The sequence below is a fragment of the Chiloscyllium plagiosum genome, chromosome 17 (assembly GCF_004010195.1).
Source record: "Chiloscyllium plagiosum isolate BGI_BamShark_2017 chromosome 17, ASM401019v2, whole genome shotgun sequence".
In the NCBI taxonomy this organism is placed as follows: Eukaryota; Metazoa; Chordata; class Chondrichthyes; order Orectolobiformes; family Hemiscylliidae; genus Chiloscyllium; species Chiloscyllium plagiosum.
Window position 1 is genome coordinate 57783626 of NC_057726.1, and position 19432 is coordinate 57803057.

A 19432-nucleotide genomic window follows, 5' to 3' on the forward strand; every position below is an offset into this window, starting at 1 on the left:
CGGGGAATAGGGGGGGGGGGGGGGGAAGAGGGGGACATGACACGTGCTATATCTTCTGCAACCTGGGAAGGTGCTGTGGAAAACTGAGGTGGTGTAGACCAGGGTGTCACAGTCCCACCTGAATGTCGACTGCAGAGGAGAGGGTAAGATATGTTTGTTCATGATATCTTATTGGAAGTGGCAAAATATGGAATTTTGAGTGCAGAGACTGGTGAGATAGAAAGCTTAATGTAGCCTCTTTACTGCCCCACTGTTTGTCCTGAACTACTTCAGAGTTTAAATCAATTATGCTCTTATGCTAATTAGTACAAGTAATATCCACCAGGTTAATTTCACCTGATTCAGACAATGTTCAGATATTGTTTTCATTCTATGCTTTTATTTAGAAGAAAGTATATTTTACTTTTGTCCACAAGGTAATTGACTCCCATACATTGTACCTCTCAGGACCAAGAAGACAAATGACTTGACTTCTGAGCTGCAAAGCTACTATGGGGGCACAGTTGCTCAGTGGTTAGCACTGCTGCTTTGCAGCGACAGGGACACTGGTTCAGTTCCAGCCGTGGGTGAATGTGTGGTGCTTGCACGTTCTGCCAGTGTCTGCGCAGGTTCCCTCCAGATGCTCTGGTTTCCTCCCATAGTCCAAAGATGTTCAGATTAGGTAGACTGGCCATGCTAAACTGCCCAGTAGTGTCTACAGATGTAGATTAGCCATGGGAAATGCAAGGTTACAGGGACCTAATTCTGGGTGGGATTTAGATTAGATTAGATTAGATTCTCTACAGTGTGGAAACAGGCCCTTCGGCCCAACCAGTCCACACCGACCCTCCGAAGAGTAACCCACCCAGACCTATTTCCCACTAACTAATGCACCCAGAACTATAGGCTATTTAGCTTGGCCAATTCACCTGGCCTGCACATCTTTGAACTGTGGGAGGAAACCGGAGCACCCTGAGGAAACCCACACAGACACGGGGAGAATGTGCAAACTCCACACAGACAGTTACCTGAGCCTGGAATCGAACCTGGGACCCTGGTGCTGTGAGGCAGCAGTGCTAACCACTGAGCAACCATGCTGCCCAGCAGTCAGTATGGATGGGCTGAATGGCCTCTTTCCACACTGCAGGGATTTTATGAATCTATGATTCTACTCCAAAGGCAGCCGTCAGGAATTCTGCAAGTGTACTGCGCAGGCTCTCCTTCACTGTGAAGGGGAACATGAGAATTATCAAATTTCTGTGAACAATGATGTACCTCATCTGAAATTTTATTCAGGAAGGGACTGTCAAAATAAATTTACACTGTGGCAGTGTATGTTTAGCCTGTGATGAATGAAAGCATTGTGCCACCTCATCCCAAATAATTCCTGCACACTCTTCAGTTTCATTTTATTAAGCAAAAAATGAATGCGGCCATAACAATATTGTATTGTCCATGTGACTGTCAAAAATGAACATTCACATTGCTGTTGTACATGTACATTAATAACTGCCATACATTTCATACAGTAGTTCCTGAGGAATTAAACATTGGTATCACACCACTTCTCAGTACTGCTCATCAAGACTAGAAAGACCTTTCAGCCACTTTGCAAATTCCATATTTCACTACCATCTCATTACACTTACCTTGTCAATAATCCGACCTGTGACACCCATGCCATTTAAAATTGTTACATTGACGACAGTTGGCATTCCCCCACAGTAGATGGGCTGGGAGCAGTAGGGCCACATATAAGGACACTCAGTTAGATCAATGTAGCTTGGGCTCAAGCTGAAAGTTTAAAATGTCAGGAATTAAAGAATATAATGGACAGTCATATTAAAAAAGTACTGTTGAATGCAACAGGTTTTGTTCATGAACAAACAAACAGCATGTCATTCAGTTAGGATCCATCAAGTAAAGAGCTCTTTTTACCCATTAATTCTGAAGACACTGATGTTTCAGAAGAGAATCTTATTTGCACCACGCAGGCATGTAACCAATCTCTGTTCTTTCTACTAATCAGTCACCAAGATGAAATGATTTGAATTAGTAAAGTACCTTTAACTTAATTCCAAGACTCAGCAAATATCAGAAGACCTGATGAGCTAGGAGTAATGACTAAATACTTGATTAAATAGACACAGGGCCTTTAAGGCAGGAGTAGTAGTAGTATGGAAACAAAAATGTTTATTCAAGAGAACTGAAACATTCTACAATGCACAACTAGGTATCTCAAAGTTCACACAACCATATAACAAACATGACCCATCCAGAGACGCACAGGATTGTTTCATCATTGACCTTCTACTTCCTGCCCTACAGTCCACAAATTCCCTTCCCATATCACTTTCCAAAAAAAGCATGCAGTTCGTTTTCCTGACAAACTCTTGTCTCTTAAACAGGTACTGGTGATTTAGATGTTTATAATCTTGATGGAATTAGAGAAAGCAACCTGTGAGTTGAGTAAATGTTTTAAATATTAGTTTGGGCAAAATGAAATCAGTAATAATACTGTAGAGGAAGAATTCCTGGAATGAATATAGGATGACGTTCTGGATCAATACAAAGAGCAACCAACTGGAGAAGAGGCCACCCAGATGGGGTATTGTGCAATCAGAAAGGAATAATTGGCAATCCAGCTGTGCAAGCCCCCTTGGGGAAGAGTGACCATAATATGATTAAATTCTTCATTAAGACGGAGAGTGAGACAATTGATTCTGAGACTAGGATCCTGAATCTAAATAAAGGAAATATGATGGTATGAGGCGTGAGTTGGCTCGGATATATTGGGGAACATTTTGTAAAGGGATGATGGTGGACATGCAATGATAAATATTTGAAGAGCGCATGGAGCAACTGTAACAGTTGTTCATTCATCCTCTGGCACAAAAATAAAATAGGGAAGATAACCAAACCATGGCTAACAAGGGAAAATAGGGATAGTATTAGATTAAAGGAAGGGGCATACAAATTGGAGAAAGGAGAACACCGGAGAATTACCAGCATTTTAGACTTCATTGCAGGAGGACAAAGGGATTGATTAAGGCACTGTGGGGTGGTGGGGGGGTAATTAGCATATGAGAATAAGCTTATGGGGAAAATACAAAGTGATTGTAAAAGCTTCTATGGTCAGGTGTAGAAAGCTAAGCGAAAAGGTCACCATAGGAGCAGAGAACCATAGAGCTGCTCTCTACTTATAGAGGGCTAGAGGTGGTTTAACCTTAAGGTCACCACAGGTGGGACATTGAAGGTGACCTTAGCTGGTGAAGGAATTGAACCTGCATTGTCTGCATCACTCTGCATCACCATCCAAGCCTTCCAGCCAACTGAGGTAACTGATGTGGTTTACTTGGACTCTCAGAATTTCAGTAAGGTCCTAAATTAAACAACTAATATGTGAAATTAAAACATTTGGGATTAGTTAAAGAACTGATTGGCAGACAGGGAACAAAAAGTAAGACTAAATGGGTCTTTTTCTGAGTGGCAGGTAGTGGCTGTTTGGGTATTACAGGAATCAGTAGTTGGACCCCTGCTTTCATGACAGATTATTTAGATGACGGAACTAAATGTAACATGTCCAAAATTACAGACACACAAAGCTGGGTAGGAGGGTGAGCTGTGAAGAGGGTACAAAGATGCTTCAGTGTGATTGGACAAATGAGAGTGGATGCGTAAATACCTGTTAGATGAAATATAATGTTGAACTTAAGTAAGGTTCTTTACTTGGGTAGCAAAAGTAGGAAGACAGATGATTAAACAAATGGTGATAGTTTGAGAAAGGGAAGGTGCAATGAGACCTAGTGCTGTGGTAAGCCAGTCCCTGAAAGTATGCACGTGGGTGCAGCAGGCAGTGAAGACAACAAATAGTATGTTTGCCTTCACAATGAGAGGGTTTGATTTAGGAGCAAGGATGTCTTGTTGCAACCACACAGAGCCTTTGAGTCCACATCTGAGTACTGTGTGCACTTTTGATCACCTTATTCAAGGATGGATGCTCTTGACTGTAGAAGATGGTTTAACAGATAGATTCCAGGAAAGGTATGAAGAAAGAATTAGGATTATATTCACCAGAGAAAAATGTGTGGGGGGAGGGGGTGGGATCTCAGAAATCTATAGATGACTAAAGGGTAAATGCAGGAAGGATGTTCCTGATGATTGGGGTGCCCAGACAAACCAGGGTCACAGTTAAGGATAGGAAGAGGCCATTCAGAATGAAAATGAGAAATTTCTTCACCCAGAGAGTGCTGAGAATGCTATGCCACAGAAACCGGTCAAAACTGAACACTTTCAATAAGTTACATACAGTTCTTAGGCTAAAGTGAGCGAATGATATGGGGAGAAAATATTTGAAGTTCTTTGAGTGTTCTAGTTTGATAGAATGTTGAACAGTATATCCAATCTTGGTCACCAAAACAAAAGCAAATGATTTACAAGTCGGAGGCAGTCACAAAGTTGATCTTATAGGATTGCATTGCAAGGAATAGTGAAACTTTTTCTTTCCAAGAAAGAAAGCCCATGACCAGCATGAAATTTTACATAGGTGTTTCAGGAACATGCAAGATTAAAACTAAAATATCATGTTTATTAACCTAAGAAAGTATCGACTTAAGCTTGTAAAGATCAATTCAGGATCAGCAAGATAAACTTAATCACTTAGTGAAGAACTATGGAAGAAACTGAGAAATGTAATGGCTCAAAACCCTAGAATCTTTTCTGCAATGCACCTTGACAATTGTCTGACTCAGCCCAAACCTCACCTTATTATCTGAGCAACTTTAGATCTATTATTCCCATGCATTTCTGAGCCAGCTTCAATACTCTGCTTTCAGCAAGCCTGAGCTCATGCAAAATCCTGTCTTGAGTGCCTGAGCTCATATCAAATTGCATTCACCCAGGAGCTTTCTGACTTACAATGGTTCCTGGTTAGGCAATACATACTTTACAATTCTCTTGCTGGTTTTAAAATCTCCCCATCACCTCAATCCTTCCTACCACTGTAATTATCTTCAGGCCCACAACATCTCTAAGACAGCTGTGCTCTTCCAGTTTTGGGCTGAAGCATCCCAATTGTAAATAAACAAATTATGTCCTTGCCATCAACTGCCTGCGCTTAGAGCTCTCAAATTTCCTGTTTTGTTCATTTAAGTATTGCAAATCTAGGCCTCGAGCACGAGGTCTTCATCAGGAATCTCATGCTCCTGAGATGCTGTCTGACCAGCTGTGCTTTTCCAGCATCACACTTTTCCACTCTGATCTCCAGCCCTCACTTTCTCCTGTTCCAAATCTAGCCAGGTTTTTAGCCCAGTGAAGTATCTTGGGACATTTTACTACATTAAAAAAGGTATACAAAAGGTATACAAATAGAAGTTGGTGCTATCTTAAACAAATGAACGTAGAAAGGACTCAAGGAACTTGCTGTACAAGTAAGACAAGTTAAATGGCATTCCTGACCCATAAGAATTTTGTGATTCAACTAATTTCTCTGGAATCCATAGTTCATTGAACAAACTCATTGCAAACTGTCTTACATAAGGTATGCTGATAACATTATTTTGCTCATTTTATGAAAAGGCTATTCTTCCTCGTTCTCCTGATCTGTCTGCAACACATTAGCTTAGTGAAAAAGGCTAAAGCATGACCCCTTCTCCAGCATGCATCGTCACTTGCCCTCAGCAGACACTGTCCCTCTTCAATCAGATACAAGATGCTTTATGTTACAAAGATCCATTTGAAAATATCCTTCTTTCAATCTAAGGCAAATCCCAACCTCCAGCTGGGAGGACAAAAGATTAGAAACACTGAGAAGAATTATGTTGAAGCATTAGTTTATAGGGAGTGTATTACAAATGGAGATCAGTTAGCTAATCTAACAACCTTCTAAGAAAAAGTGAGGACTGGCAGATGCTGGAGATCAGAGCTGAAAATGTGTTGCTGGAAAAGCGCAGCAGATCAGGCAGCATCCAAGGAGCAGGAGAATCGACGTTTCGGGCACGAGCCCTTCTTCAGGAAACCATTTCTTCATTCCTGAAGGGCTCATGCCCGAAACGTTGATTCTCCTGCTCCGTGGATGCTGCCTGACCTGCTCCGCTTTTCCAGCAACACATTTTCAGCTCTAATAAAGGTAACCGCCTAATTTGGAATAATAATGGAAAGACAGCAGAAAATATAATTGTTTGAAGATGATGACAAGTATAGGTAGACAAGAAAAGGTAACTGATCAGGATAGCTGTAATGGAGCAATGGAAAGATTCAGAAGAGTAATTTTTTTTATTCATTCACAGGAAATGGGGATTGTTTTGCTGGGCCTGCATTTCTTGTCCATCCTTATTTAGCCAGAGGGTGGTTAAGAGTCAACTACATCACTGTGGATCTGGAGGCCCATGTAGGCCAGACTAGGTAAGCACAGCAATTTCCTTCCCGATAGGACATGAGTGAACCAGATGGGTATTTACAAGTTCAGGTACAAATTGGAATTTTCCTGTGAAGCTAAACAGCCCTGGATAAAGATGGAATTTTTTTTTTAAAAAAACAAACAGAAAAGGTTTCAACAAATGTCGAATGACTTTCTTAATAACCAGAAAAGCCATGGAAAGTAAAAGGAAGAAATATTTTCTAAAAACCGGTCCTGGGTGGGTATGAGAAACAAAATAAGGTAATGGGAAACAATTAGCAGTATCAATAAATTGATAGCAGTATCAAAATATTTAATGAGCATAAAAAGTCTAAGCTGCTAAATGAGGAAAATGTTGGGCCTTTTAAGGACATTAAAGGGAAATAATATGTGCAAAGATTAATATATTGTACTTCGCATCACTTCACAAAGGAAGTAGATGATGGAGAGGTTAACATAAAAGTATATGGACAGAATAGCAATATATAAGAGAATATGCAGTAAACAGATAAACATTACTGAAGATTGATACATTAGCCAATTCAGAAAGAGTGCATCCCAGGTTGTTTGAAGTAGCAAAGATAGAAATATCACAGGCATTGGTAACAGTTTTTCAATCCTTATTAAATACTGAAGTAATGCAAGAGGACTGGCAGCTGCTTATTGTTGTTCCAGTTTTCAAGAAATGGAATACAGATAAACCAAGGAACTTCAAGCCGAACTTCAGTGCTGGGAAAGTTATTGGAAATTACTACCAGAGACAATTTAAACTATGTAAAGCAATTAGTGAAACAAGGACAACCAACATAGGCTTGTTAAAAGGCAAATGGTGTTTGAATAAACGGATTGAATTCTTTTGAGCTAACAAAAGGTTGATGGAGAATCACAAATATATAGAAATTTTGGAAGACATAAGAAAAAGTGCCAAAAGTAGACTTACTTAAGGAAGAAGACGACCTCAGAATCAAGGGGAAGGTGACAGTATAAGTAAGAGATGGGTAATAAGGAACAGAGGCTGTTGCTGGATGGAACAGAAACAGAAGCTAGGAGGAGAAGTTGGTCATTTCAACCTTCTGCTCTGCTTTCCTTCACAGCCTTCTGTCGTAATGAATTCTACAGGTTGACCACACTCTGAATGAAGAAATGTTTTCTCATCTCAACCCTAAAAGGTCGACCCCATATTCTGAAATGCTGACCCTTTGTTCTAGACTCCCCATCCAGAGCAAGTATCATGCATCTCATCTGTCTAGCCCTGTTAGAAGTTTATACATTTCAATCAGATCCTCAGTCATTTTTCTAAACTTCAGTGAATACTGGTCCAGTCAAACTAACTCTTCTCCTCAACAGTTCTGCCATCCCAATATCAGCACAAACTGTCGTGGCAAGTACATTCTGCCATTCCCTCTATGGCAAGTATATCATCTCTTAGGTAGGGCGATCAAAACTGCACACAATACTCCCAAGTGTGGTGTTATCAAGGCCCTGCATAACTTCAGCAAGACATACCTACTCCTCTTGCAATGAAGACTAACATACCATTTCCCTTCTTAATGCTTGTGGTAGATGTTGAGGTAGCTTGCAGTGTGGCACTCCCAAAAGGTTAATACTGAGTCCATTTTTTTTTAAGATGGCATAGAGATTTGTAGTGAGATAAATTATAATATTTGCAGTTAATACAAAATTTGGCAAAGAATGATGAAAATGTTCATGGACATCAAAACTGCAAAAACAGGATGGTAAAACAAGCAGAAGTACAGTATATGGAGGTTACTTAGATCAGTCTGAAGTGATGTACTTTAAGAGGATGGATATTGAAAAAATATGCTATATATGGCATATATAATGAGAGAAATCTGGTGCCAATGAAAACAAGATCCTTAAAAGGTTGGCAAGGCAAGTTGATAAATTGGTTAAAACTCTTGTGGGTTACTAGGATTTACAAATTAAGAATGCAGTATAAAACCAGGAAAAGGTCATGCTTGAACTTTATAAATTACTACTGGAAATTTGTTGTGGACAATTCTAGACTGTGCAGGAAAACTGTCGAGGTTCAAGATTGATCGACGTTATTTGGGACTATTCTCTCTGGATTGGAGGTTTTCAAGATGCTGAAACAGAATACTGTACCTGGAAATTAATTCAATAACTTAAATCAGATTTAAAATTATTGACCAAAGATCCAAAGGGTTGAGAGTTTTTCTTTCACCAAGTTGTTGAAATTTGGAACATTACACTTGAAAAGGTATAAGAGGCCAATCCATAAGTAATTTCAGAAAGGAGTCAGACAGTATTTGAGGAAGAACAGTCTGCAGGGTTACAGACAAAATGTGGCGATGTGGGACTAAGCACAACTACTCTTCAAGAGCCAACACAAATGTAATAACCTGAATGGTCTGCCACCTAGCTCTAATTTCTAAATCACATCACGCTTCATCAGAAAAACGATACTAAATTATGCAGCTTGAAAGAGATGTAGTTTAAATTAAACTGTTTGAATAGAAGTACGGATTTCACGTTTGTTCAATTATCTTTTGTCTACCTGCCTGTCCAGAAGACCTAAGGTGAACCTGATCACAGGCGTCAATGTAAAATAATCTCAGATTCTCCTTTAGAAGAAATTCTGGATGTCTTCAAACGTAGGATGCCAGTTATCAGAGAAATTTTCAAGTCTCCTATGTTATAAATGCATTTTTCAAATAAACTATATTACAATATGTATGCAATTGGTCCCTTCAAGATTTATTATTATGAATGATCAACAATCTAATGGCTTGTAAATGTATTTGAAAAGGAGTTGAGCAACACAGATAAAAAACAATTTGAGGTTTAATCCCTAAATGAGCTGCTATGCATCAGTGAAACACCAATTACACTAACAGACTGACTCCAGACTCAGTTTACTGTAATAACCTCCAGAAAGATGGCTACCTGCTGAATTTCTCAGTATACACAAGTAATGGCTTTATTAGTGTTGGGGCCAAGGAAAGAAATACTAGAGGGCAATGAATATTTACAGAGTAGGTTAACACATATACAAAAAAGGCAGAGAAATAATTTCATATAGCAAAATGGTATGCTTGCCTTCATCGTACAGGGTATTGAGTATAAGAGTTGGCAAGTCAAATTGTACAAGACTTTGTTCAGCCGCATTTAAAATACTGTGTACAGTTCTGGTCACCACACTACCAAATGGATGTGAACACTTTGGAGAGGGTGCAGAGAAGGTTAATGAGGATGTTGCCTGGTATGGAAGACCGGTTGAGTAGGTTAAGATTGTTTTCATTACAAAAATGGAGAATGTGGGGGGGTGGGGAAGAACCTGATTGAGATCTAGAAAATCATGAAGGGTATAGACAGGATGGATAGAGATAAGCTTTTTCCCAGGGTGAGGGATTCAATAAAAAGAGGTCACAGGTTCAAGGTGAAAGGTTTAAGGGGGATACATGCGGAAAGTACTTTACACAAAGGGTGGTAGGTGCCTGGAACGCATTGCAGCAGAGGTAGTCAAGGCAGACACGGTAGATTTATTTACGGTGTGTCTGGACAGATGGAGGAATAGGTGGGGAGCAGAGGGATACAGTGGCTTAGGAATTGGGTGATAGGTTTAGACAGTGGATTTGGATCGGCTTTGGCTTGGAGGGCCAAAGGGCCTGGTCATGGGCTGTAAATTTTCTTTGTTCTTTAAAATCAGAAGCAAACCATCAAATTTCACACGTCCTTATCACCCAGTACAGCTGTTGTTGACGCATTTCTTCAGGCAGATATTAAAGGAACACTTCCCTGAAATCTGGGAAATGTAACCTGTTTATGATAACCTGTTGATAACATGTTGTCACCTTAGTTACCCAATAGAACAATACATTGTGAAGGGACATGGATCCTAGGCAAAGCAGTTCTTGTCAAACCTAGAATACATGTAACAAAGTTGTGAGTTTTTAAATAAATGTTTACCAGTATTTTCCTGTATTACAAAGAATTACCATTAAATGTAGAAATATTGAAGAAGTGATAAGGATTGTAGTAGCACAGAGACAGAAGCAGGTGATACTGCAGAGATAAACGTCAGCATTCTTGTTTATGGATTAAAGTTTTGAAGCTCAACTCCAGGTAAACAATGCTAATGCTGTACGGTATAGTATGGCCTCATGTTGCAACCGTGGAGATGGCATGCATCAGGCTCGGGTGCAGAGGATGTGACAGAGGATGAAGACGCTATTCCAACTTATCCAAGTCATCATGACAAACAAGTAGATTCAGCACAGAGACAATGAAGAACTTGGAGGAAAGGTAAATCTAGGTGACACCAATATACGCGACTATATTAGTTTCACCCTTTAAAGTCAAGTTAGCAAACAATGCTCAAGAACAGTCAAAGTATTCAAGATAGGGCTGCTGGTACTCAAAAACCAAAAATCACTAACTTCAACTTAAGAAATGAGGAATAAAAAGCAGACCATCTAAATCATATTAGCACTCACCTGGCTTGAGGCTTATAGATTTTCAGAATTTGGTAAGCTTTCAGCAGATCCAGTTTACCATGGCCTTGTTCAAACATGTTGACCCCAGGTAGTCTGCGTGCAGAAGCTATCAAAGCTTGCTTCATACTGGCTGGATTCACCAGCTCGCGATGCTGCACAGTGCTGGTAAAACAGAAGCAAGTTTTCATCAATGGAAACTCTCAGAATTCAACTGACTGAATAAATACAACAAGATACCAATTTTCCTCATGACCAAGTAACTTTTTTTCTCCTCTCGTGCCACATGTATTGCTTTATCATTTTAAAAAAAAACTTGGAAATGCATTATTAAATGGATCAAAATCATCAATTTGGAAGACTTCCAAACTTCAGTGAAAGTGAAGGAGGCTATGTTGTCAACTGTCTGAGCTAGCCTTATAAAACCTTACTAATCTTAATGCAAATTCCTGGTCTCCAGTGGACAGGAGTAGGCTTGTTAAAGATTTCTCCCATAGTTTCTCTCAAAGATACTAGGTCAGAGTTCATAGTCTACAGCAGACTGTAGTAAAATGACACTATTGTATCACATGACTACATTGAGAAATACTCAGCAAAAAATGTGCATCTTCGACCAAAACGATTCATACAGCTTAATTTTAAGGGGATATTAGATGCAAGCAAAGACTTTAGCATGGAAAAGATATATCAATCGCACTGGTACCTAACTTATTAATTCAAGCAACGAGTTGCACATAATTTATACCTTAATCTTGTTGTATGGTAATGCAACTACATCCATTTTCATTGGCAGCTTCATACAAACAGTTGAACCAACACCAATTTAAAACATTTGTCATCTAGTTAACTAACACACCAGTAACAAGTTGATCCCAAATCGGGTATATGTTTCGCTAATCACTAAAGTAACTTCAGGCTGAAAAGCTATTTTTAAAAGCAATCAAAAGTACTTATGTTTGACCATTCTATAATGTGGCTCATCCAAGAACAGTGCAGGACATAAAGCTAATTACAAAAGATAAAATCTTGGAAATGATTAAGTAATTAAACAGCACAATTACAGTAAAGATTTAAGTTATCTTTCAATAATAAGTTTGACTTATTACACAAATGAAGTATTAATTTAAATTCTGTTTAGTCTGTTAGTTACAGACAATAAGACCACAAGACCTAGGAGCGGAAATTAGGCCATTCAGCCCATCGAATCTGCTCCGCCATCCAATCATGGCTGATAAGTTTCTCAACTGCATTCTCCTGCTTTCGCCCCATAACCCTTGATACCCAAAAACCTATCTAAGTCTTAAATATACTCAATGACCTGGCCTCCACAGCCTTCTGAGGCAATGAATTCCATAGATTCACTGGTCTCTGGCTGAAGAAGTTTTCCTTATCTCAGTTCTAAAAAGTCTTCCCTTTACTACAATGCTGTGCCTTTGGGTCCAAGTATCTCTTACCAATGGAAAGATGTTCCCAACTTCCATTCTAACCAGGCCATTCAGTGTTCTTAAGTTTCAATTAGATCCCCCTTTATCCTTCTAAACTCCAAGTATAAACCCAGAGTCCTCAAATATTCTGCATGTTAAGCTTTTCATTCCTGGGACCATCCTAGTCAACCTCCTCTGAACATGATCCTGGGCCAGTACATCGTCCTGAGGTATGGGACCCAACACTGCGCACAATACTCCAAATGCGGTGTGACCAGAGCCTTATACAGCCTCAGAAATACATCCCTGCTTTTACATACAAGTCCTCTCAAAATAATTGCCATCATTGCATTTGCCTTCCTAACTACTGACTCAATCTGCAAGCTTACCTTGAGAAAATTCTGGACCAGAACTCCCAAGTCTCTTTGCACTTCAGACTCCTGAGTTTTCTCCCCATTTAGAAAATAGTCCATACCTCTATTCTTCCTCCCAAAGTGCGTGACCTCACACTTTCCCTCGTTGTACTCCATCTGCCACTTCTTTGCACACTCTTCCAACTTGTCCAAATCCTTCTGCAGCGTCCCAGCTTCCTTAAGCTACTTGTCCCTCTACCATCTTTGTACCATTTGCAAACTTCGCCGGAATGCCGTCAGTTCCTTCATCTCGATCGTTAATGTATAAAGTGAAAAGTCGTGGTCCCAATACCAAGCCTTGCAGAACACCACTTGTCATCAGCTGCCACCCTGAGAAGGACTCTTTTATCCCCACACTCTACTTTTTGCCAGACAGCCAAGCTTCTATCCATGCCAGAACTGGCCTCTAACACCATGGGCTCTTATCTTACTGAGTAGCATCCTGTGCAACACCGTGTCAAAGGCCTTCTTGAAGTCCAGATTAGAAAACACCCATTGGTTCTCCTTAGTCAAATCTGCTTGCTACTGCCTCAAAGAATTCTAGCAGGTTTGTCAAGCATGACCTCCCCTTGATGAAACCATGCTGACTTTGCTGTATTTTACCATACACTTCCAAGTATTCAGTATTCCAGGATCTTACCCACAATAGAGGTAAACCTAACTTGATCAGTAATTATCCATCGTTTGCTTTACTTCTTTTTTTAAACAAAGGTGTTATGTTAGCAATTTTCTGGTCCTCCCTGATCCTAGCAATTCCTGAAAGATCAGCACTAAAGCTTCCACTATCACTTCAGCTACCTCCCTTCGAACTCTGTGGTATAGTCCATTTGGTCCAGGTGATTTATTCATCTCCGGCCCATTCAGATTTTCTAGCACCTTCTCCTTGGTGATGGCCACTATACTCAGCTCTGCCCCCTCACTCTCTTGAATTTTTGGAATATTACTTGTGTCTTCCATTATGAAGATTGACACAAAGTAATTATTCAGTTTCTTAGCCATTTCCTTGTTCCCCAGTATCATCTCTCCGGCATCATTTTCCAGCAGCCCAAAGTCCACTTTTGCCTCTCTTGTGCCCTTTATGTATTTAAAAAACTCTTAGACTTCCTTTATATTACTGACCACCTTACCTTCATATTTAATCTTCTCCCTCTTTATTTCTTTTTTGTTGTCCTATGTTGGTCTTTGTAAACCTCCCAAAACTCTCGTTTCCCACTGCCCTGCATTACATTATATGCTTTCATGCTATCCCTGACTTCCCTAGTCAGTCACGGGTGCCTCATCCTCCCTGTACCATGCTTCTTTTCTCTCGGGATGAATTTCTGCTGTATCTCCTGAATTACTCCCAGAAACTCCTGCCATTACTGTTCCACGATCTTTCCTGCTAAGCCCTTCTCCCAGTCAATTTTGCCCAGCTCCTCCCTCATGCCTCTATAGTTGCTTTATTCAGCTGTATTACTATTACCTCTGATTCTATTTATCTTCGCCCTCTCAAATTGCAGAGTAAATTCAATCATATTATGATCACTGCCTTCTAAGGGTTCCTTCACTTTAAGCTCCCTTACCAAGTCTGCCTCATTGCACAACACTATTGCCCTAGTGGGCTCCACCACAAGCTGCTCCAAAAAGCCATCTCCGAGACATTCCACAAATTCCAATTCTTGCAATCCACCAGTCCTTGATTTTCCAGTCCACATGCATATTGAAATCCACTATGATCACTGTAACTTTGCCTTTCCTCCACACCTTTATTATCTCACGGTGTATTTTGCATCCCAGTTCCTGACTACTGTTTGGAGGCCTGTACATAACTCCAACTATGTTTTTTTTTAAATTAAACAGTTTCAGTAGGTAGAAGTCAGGTCAAGCGCAGGACATCTATTTTGGGTTTCTTAAAACATGTAAACCGGGAATGGGAAATGAAAGAACTGCAGCTGCTGTAAATCAGAAACAAAAACAAAACTTGCTAGAAAACTTCAGCAGATGTGGCAGCACCTGTGGAGAAAAATCAGAGTTAACGTTTTGGGTTCAGTGACCCTTCCTCAGAACTGGGTAGCTAAGAAAAAGTTGCAGAAGACAGGGTTGGGGGGAGGGGGGGAGGGGGGGTGCAGGGATAAGAAGTAAACAATAGTTGGGGATAGAGCACAAAGAGAGAGAACAGCTGGACACACAAAGGAGTGGATAATGATCTGGCTCGGAGGTTGAATAGCAATTAATGGGGACTGTTAGTGGCTAACAATGGGTTACGTGTTTTGTTTTGAGGAAGGGTCACGGGACCCGAGATGCGAATTCTGATTTCTCTCCACAGATGCTGCCAGACCTGAACTTCTCCAGTTTTTGTTTCTGAACCTGGAATGGGTCTTGTAACTAATCAGGATTATTAAACTTTAAATTTCCTCTTTCTGAAGAGAAGTATCTGAGATTGTAGGGGTTCTTGAGGTGCAGTAATAGTGTCCCTGCCCCAGAAATGTGTCCGAATATGTTGATTAAAATATCTGTGACTATAATTGAAGGACTCCACTGATGCAGCGTTTATGTTCCTTCCTCTGGGCCAGCCTGCCTGCTTCAGAGGGGCCACAGCACTTGCAAACAAGTTGCTTTAAAACATCCAATTATAACTGACATAAGCCTTACCATTAAAGAGCATATTACAAATGTGACAACGACTGGGTGTTGGAGCTTATGATACTAGCATGGTAGAAAATGGATCTACCTTCTTCAAATCAAGCTTGAGAGATTATGCTAAAGCAAGAAATCAAATACTTCTCTATATCTGTTATAAAATAAATAGACTTCTGTTTCAAACTAATTGCAGCCTCTGGTTAAGAAGTGGCATTGCAGAGAGACTGACAAGCAGCTCAAATATCTCAGATCTCACTATTTCAAAAAAGAAATGCAGGGAAGTGAAATGAATTAAACTTGAGGCATAAAAATGAAAGGAACTTGCGTGGTCAATACAGCTTCAGGTATTAGAAACAAATTAACACAGCTGTATTGAGGGGGCAAAAAACCTTAAACTAGCTGGGAATTGCAATGCTGGATGTACTGTGTATAGGTGGTAAAAATTATGTAACTGATGTCAGTTTTCCTTTCTTGAATCTTTAACAGTTGCCAAATGTAATACCGTCGCTCAAACACAAGAGAGAGAACACAAAGCAAATTACTGTACTGAATATTCTTTTAGGTGCAAGTCAGCAAAGCAGCATCTGTTTTGCAGATCAAATTTATTTTATTTGCTATAGATATTTCCGCAACCTTGCGTCTCGCATTGTGACAGTTTGGCAAGAAAGAAAGAAAGAGTGAGATGAGTTACGTTGGTTTATTTGGTGATGATTAACTCATAGATAATTGGTTCCTCATTTTGGCATTTACAAGCCCTCAAAAACATAAGAATTTGGAAAAATTTAAAAACAAAACACATTAGAAGAGTATGAGCATTCCCCAGATGTTACAAAAGCCACACTGCAACCTCAGGTTAATTTATGGTAGGTAAACATCACCTAAATATTTACATTGCCCCATGTTTGACAAACATCCTGCATAAAATTTGATAAGCAAGCTTGCATATGGGATATTTTCCATACCACAATTTCTTTTTCTATACAAGAGCAAATGTAATCCTTTCACCAAAATTTGCAAACAGCTAACTTCAGTGGTGGAGGAAACACATGTGTAACATCACTGTGATGCATTGTTAGACTACAAATGGATCCGAACTAACACACGAAAAGAAAAATAACTAATTTATATAATGACTTTCACAAACACAGAACACTCAAGTACTTTACACCAATGAGGTAATTTTGAAATATTATTGTAATGTAAGAAACAACATGTATGTTGCAACAGGTTCAATCTAAAAGTATAATCTATGCATGTTGCAGCATGAAGCTACCAAATACTAATGGAATTAGATGCAGCCCAATTCTATTTTGTATTCCAAAGCCTCTCAAAGACCCACAAAGTGGTATATAACCAATTATTCAAACACACTTTTATTGCAGAATATCAAACATTTTTCAACTGCCCCCCCATATACTTACCTTGCAAGCAGAGTGACTGCACCTGCCACAACTGGAGATGCCACACTCGTTCCCGAAAGTGAGCGGCAACCACCCTGCATACCAGAACCTCGGACACCAGAGCCATAAGTCACAATATCTGGTTTCATTCTTCCATAGCCACCAGGAAGCTCCTGTTGAAAAAGGAATGGAAGAGAAAATAATCGATGGGCATTGAGCTGACTGGAACCCAAGTTCTGAAGTTAGAAATATGTTTAAACTCATACTTGCAACCAAGTTTGAGACAGAAATTTAAAAAAAAAACACCTCTATCAACTGGTTATTGTTGCACAGCGAGTAGGCAATTAAGTGCAAGTGACCATTCAGTATACTTTTCACTGCATTACTAACTATCCAATGTAAAGTTTAGTTTTTAGTTTAACTTTAGGAACCTACTTGAAGTTGCTGCTTCAAACAGGAAACTGTTATAACTGAAACAGCTGATACCAGGAAAGAAAAACTGCAAACCTGAGCTTAATTTTCTTTACTTTTTTGTTTAGGTTGGTTTAAGAATTGAACATATCTTTGATCAGTCTAATTTTGCTTCTCACCATTTCTGTTGTATACCATTACACATTAGTCCATCAAATACAAGACTAGTAGTTCAATGCATTCTGCAATTTAACTTGTGAAAGAATATGGGTGTTAAACCTTATTAAAGTGAAGTGAAATTACCAAACATGAAATATTTCTGGAAAAATACATTTTCACTCTTGGCTATATTTCAACTCTATATCAAACTCTTAAAAGGATATCAATGCCAAGAAGCATTACAAACAGATTAGTAACCTGTGCCTGAGCTGGTTCTGTTATCACCAAGTACGGTACATACTGAATTATTTCATGACCAATGACAACTAAGCAATAAATGTTACTTAGAACACCCGTTGGATGGGGGTTAGCTCCTCTGTTACAGGTCACCTCCTTAAAAATAAAACCTTGTCCATGAATTACTTCCCCTTAGTTGAAAGATTTAAAGTCACAAAAACTCCAATCATCATGGCATGTCCTAATCTTGTGTTCTGAATGATACCCTGTTCAAACTAAATGGTTCAACATAGTGGTATTTTTTTAAAATCTGAAATCAAAGATCCAAAGTGATGCCAACATTTCAAAAGACCTGTATCATCTGCTAGAAAACAAAACAGTATCCCAATAAATTATACTTGTGTGACAGGAGCTCTTGAAGTAACTTTAAACCTTTGGAGATTTGTAATTTTTTAAAAATGACAACAAGCACCCAAAAGGATTGAATCTGTTGACAGAATAAAAAAAGGAAAAATAAATGGAAATACTCAGCAGGTTTGGCACTGTTTGTAGAAAGAAACAAAACTAATGTTCAGATCAACGACAGGACTTTCATCTCCAGTGCAGAAAATAACTGGAAGCCTTGATAGCAATCAAAGAATAAGTGTTAATGTTTAATTCACCACTTGGTTCTCCACTTAGTTTCAGGAAATTCTGAACAAATATAATACAAATAGACTTCGTGTCAGGGTGAGGTCACACTAGGGCACAGCTTTCCATTATAGCCTTATCCTCTATGAGATACAAGGCTCAGTTATAAAAGTATCAGCAGTTGTGTTGATAAAATTTCACAAATACAGGATCCAATAAATGTCTGTCACATCCTGAACAAATTTTAAAAAAGTGATTAGTTACTTTAGAGGTAGAACAGAAGCAAACAAGCTGTATTACTCCAGTATTCATAAGGAGAGAGAAAAAATTACAAAGCATTCCATCGAGCAGGGGCATCAAACCAAAGCCAAACTTGGTCGAGAGAAACCACCTTAGGGAGAGGTCTCAATTCTTCCCCAAAAGTGAAACCCAGCAGTGCAAAAAAGATATTATCTTGTTCCTCAAATGGGCTGTTCAGGAACACCTTTTGCACAAAATTTCGAATGGTACAATTCAATAGAAATAGTGTTGTAACATCAGCTTCACCTTTATGCAATAAACAACGTATCACTGCAGATCAAACTGAATCAACACATACACAACACCAAAGCTTCAGAAACGTGCCTTACCTGTGAAACTCTTGCTCAGCCTAGTCACTAGGAGTTGGTCATTGGTATGCAAAAATCCAAATACTGAGAGAAGGCTGTTGCATTTGTCTAAGACTGTAGACACTAAACTCTCTCTTTAGCCTTGTATTGTTAATCACTTGGGTTAATGTTACAAATAAATCATTAAGCTGGCATCAACTGCATTCCGCTGTCATCCAGAGTTGCAAGAGGGTGAAATACAAATGATGCTACAACTTACCCAAGTAGTCATTCCTCTAGATGAGAATCGAGCCATGTTGTCTTCAAAGTCAATTCCACCCACACCAATTACATCCATCTGATCGGCAGGATTATTGAGGGTGCTGGAAAAGGCCAAGGCAATACAATCATTGCAAACAAATAATGCTGCTGAAAGTTTCAACAAATTGAGAATATTTTCGAAGGGTTCAATTTCTTCTCTTATGTTCTATAAAAACAGCTGGTTTATAACAATGTAATGTCAGTCTATCATGTGACAGCTATTCCACAGTTTCTGGATTAGAGTTGCTGGAAAAGCACAGCAATTCAGGCAGCATCCGAGGAGCATTGACGTTTCGGGCAAAAGCCCTTCATCAGGAATACAGGCAGAGTGCCTGAAGGGTGGAGAGATAAATGAGAGGAGGGTGGGGGTGGGGAGAAAG

The 19432-nt window shown here is 39.4% G+C and overlaps 1 protein-coding gene across 3 annotated transcripts in view; it reads right to left on the minus strand.

Moving 5' to 3' along the window:
• mbtps1 (membrane-bound transcription factor peptidase, site 1) overlaps window positions 1-19432 on the minus strand; it is a 139673-nt gene that overhangs the window by 36660 nt on the left and 83581 nt on the right. For all 3 annotated transcript variants that reach the window (XM_043707205.1, XM_043707204.1, XM_043707203.1), the window contains 4 exons: window positions 19012-19114; window positions 16729-16880; window positions 10855-11016; window positions 1629-1773 (listed from right to left, as the gene is read on the minus strand). In XM_043707205.1, coding sequence (XP_043563140.1) covers window positions 1629-1773; window positions 10855-11016; window positions 16729-16880; window positions 19012-19114 — 562 coding nt within the window. The remainder of the gene's footprint in view (window positions 1-1628; window positions 1774-10854; window positions 11017-16728; window positions 16881-19011; window positions 19115-19432) is intronic.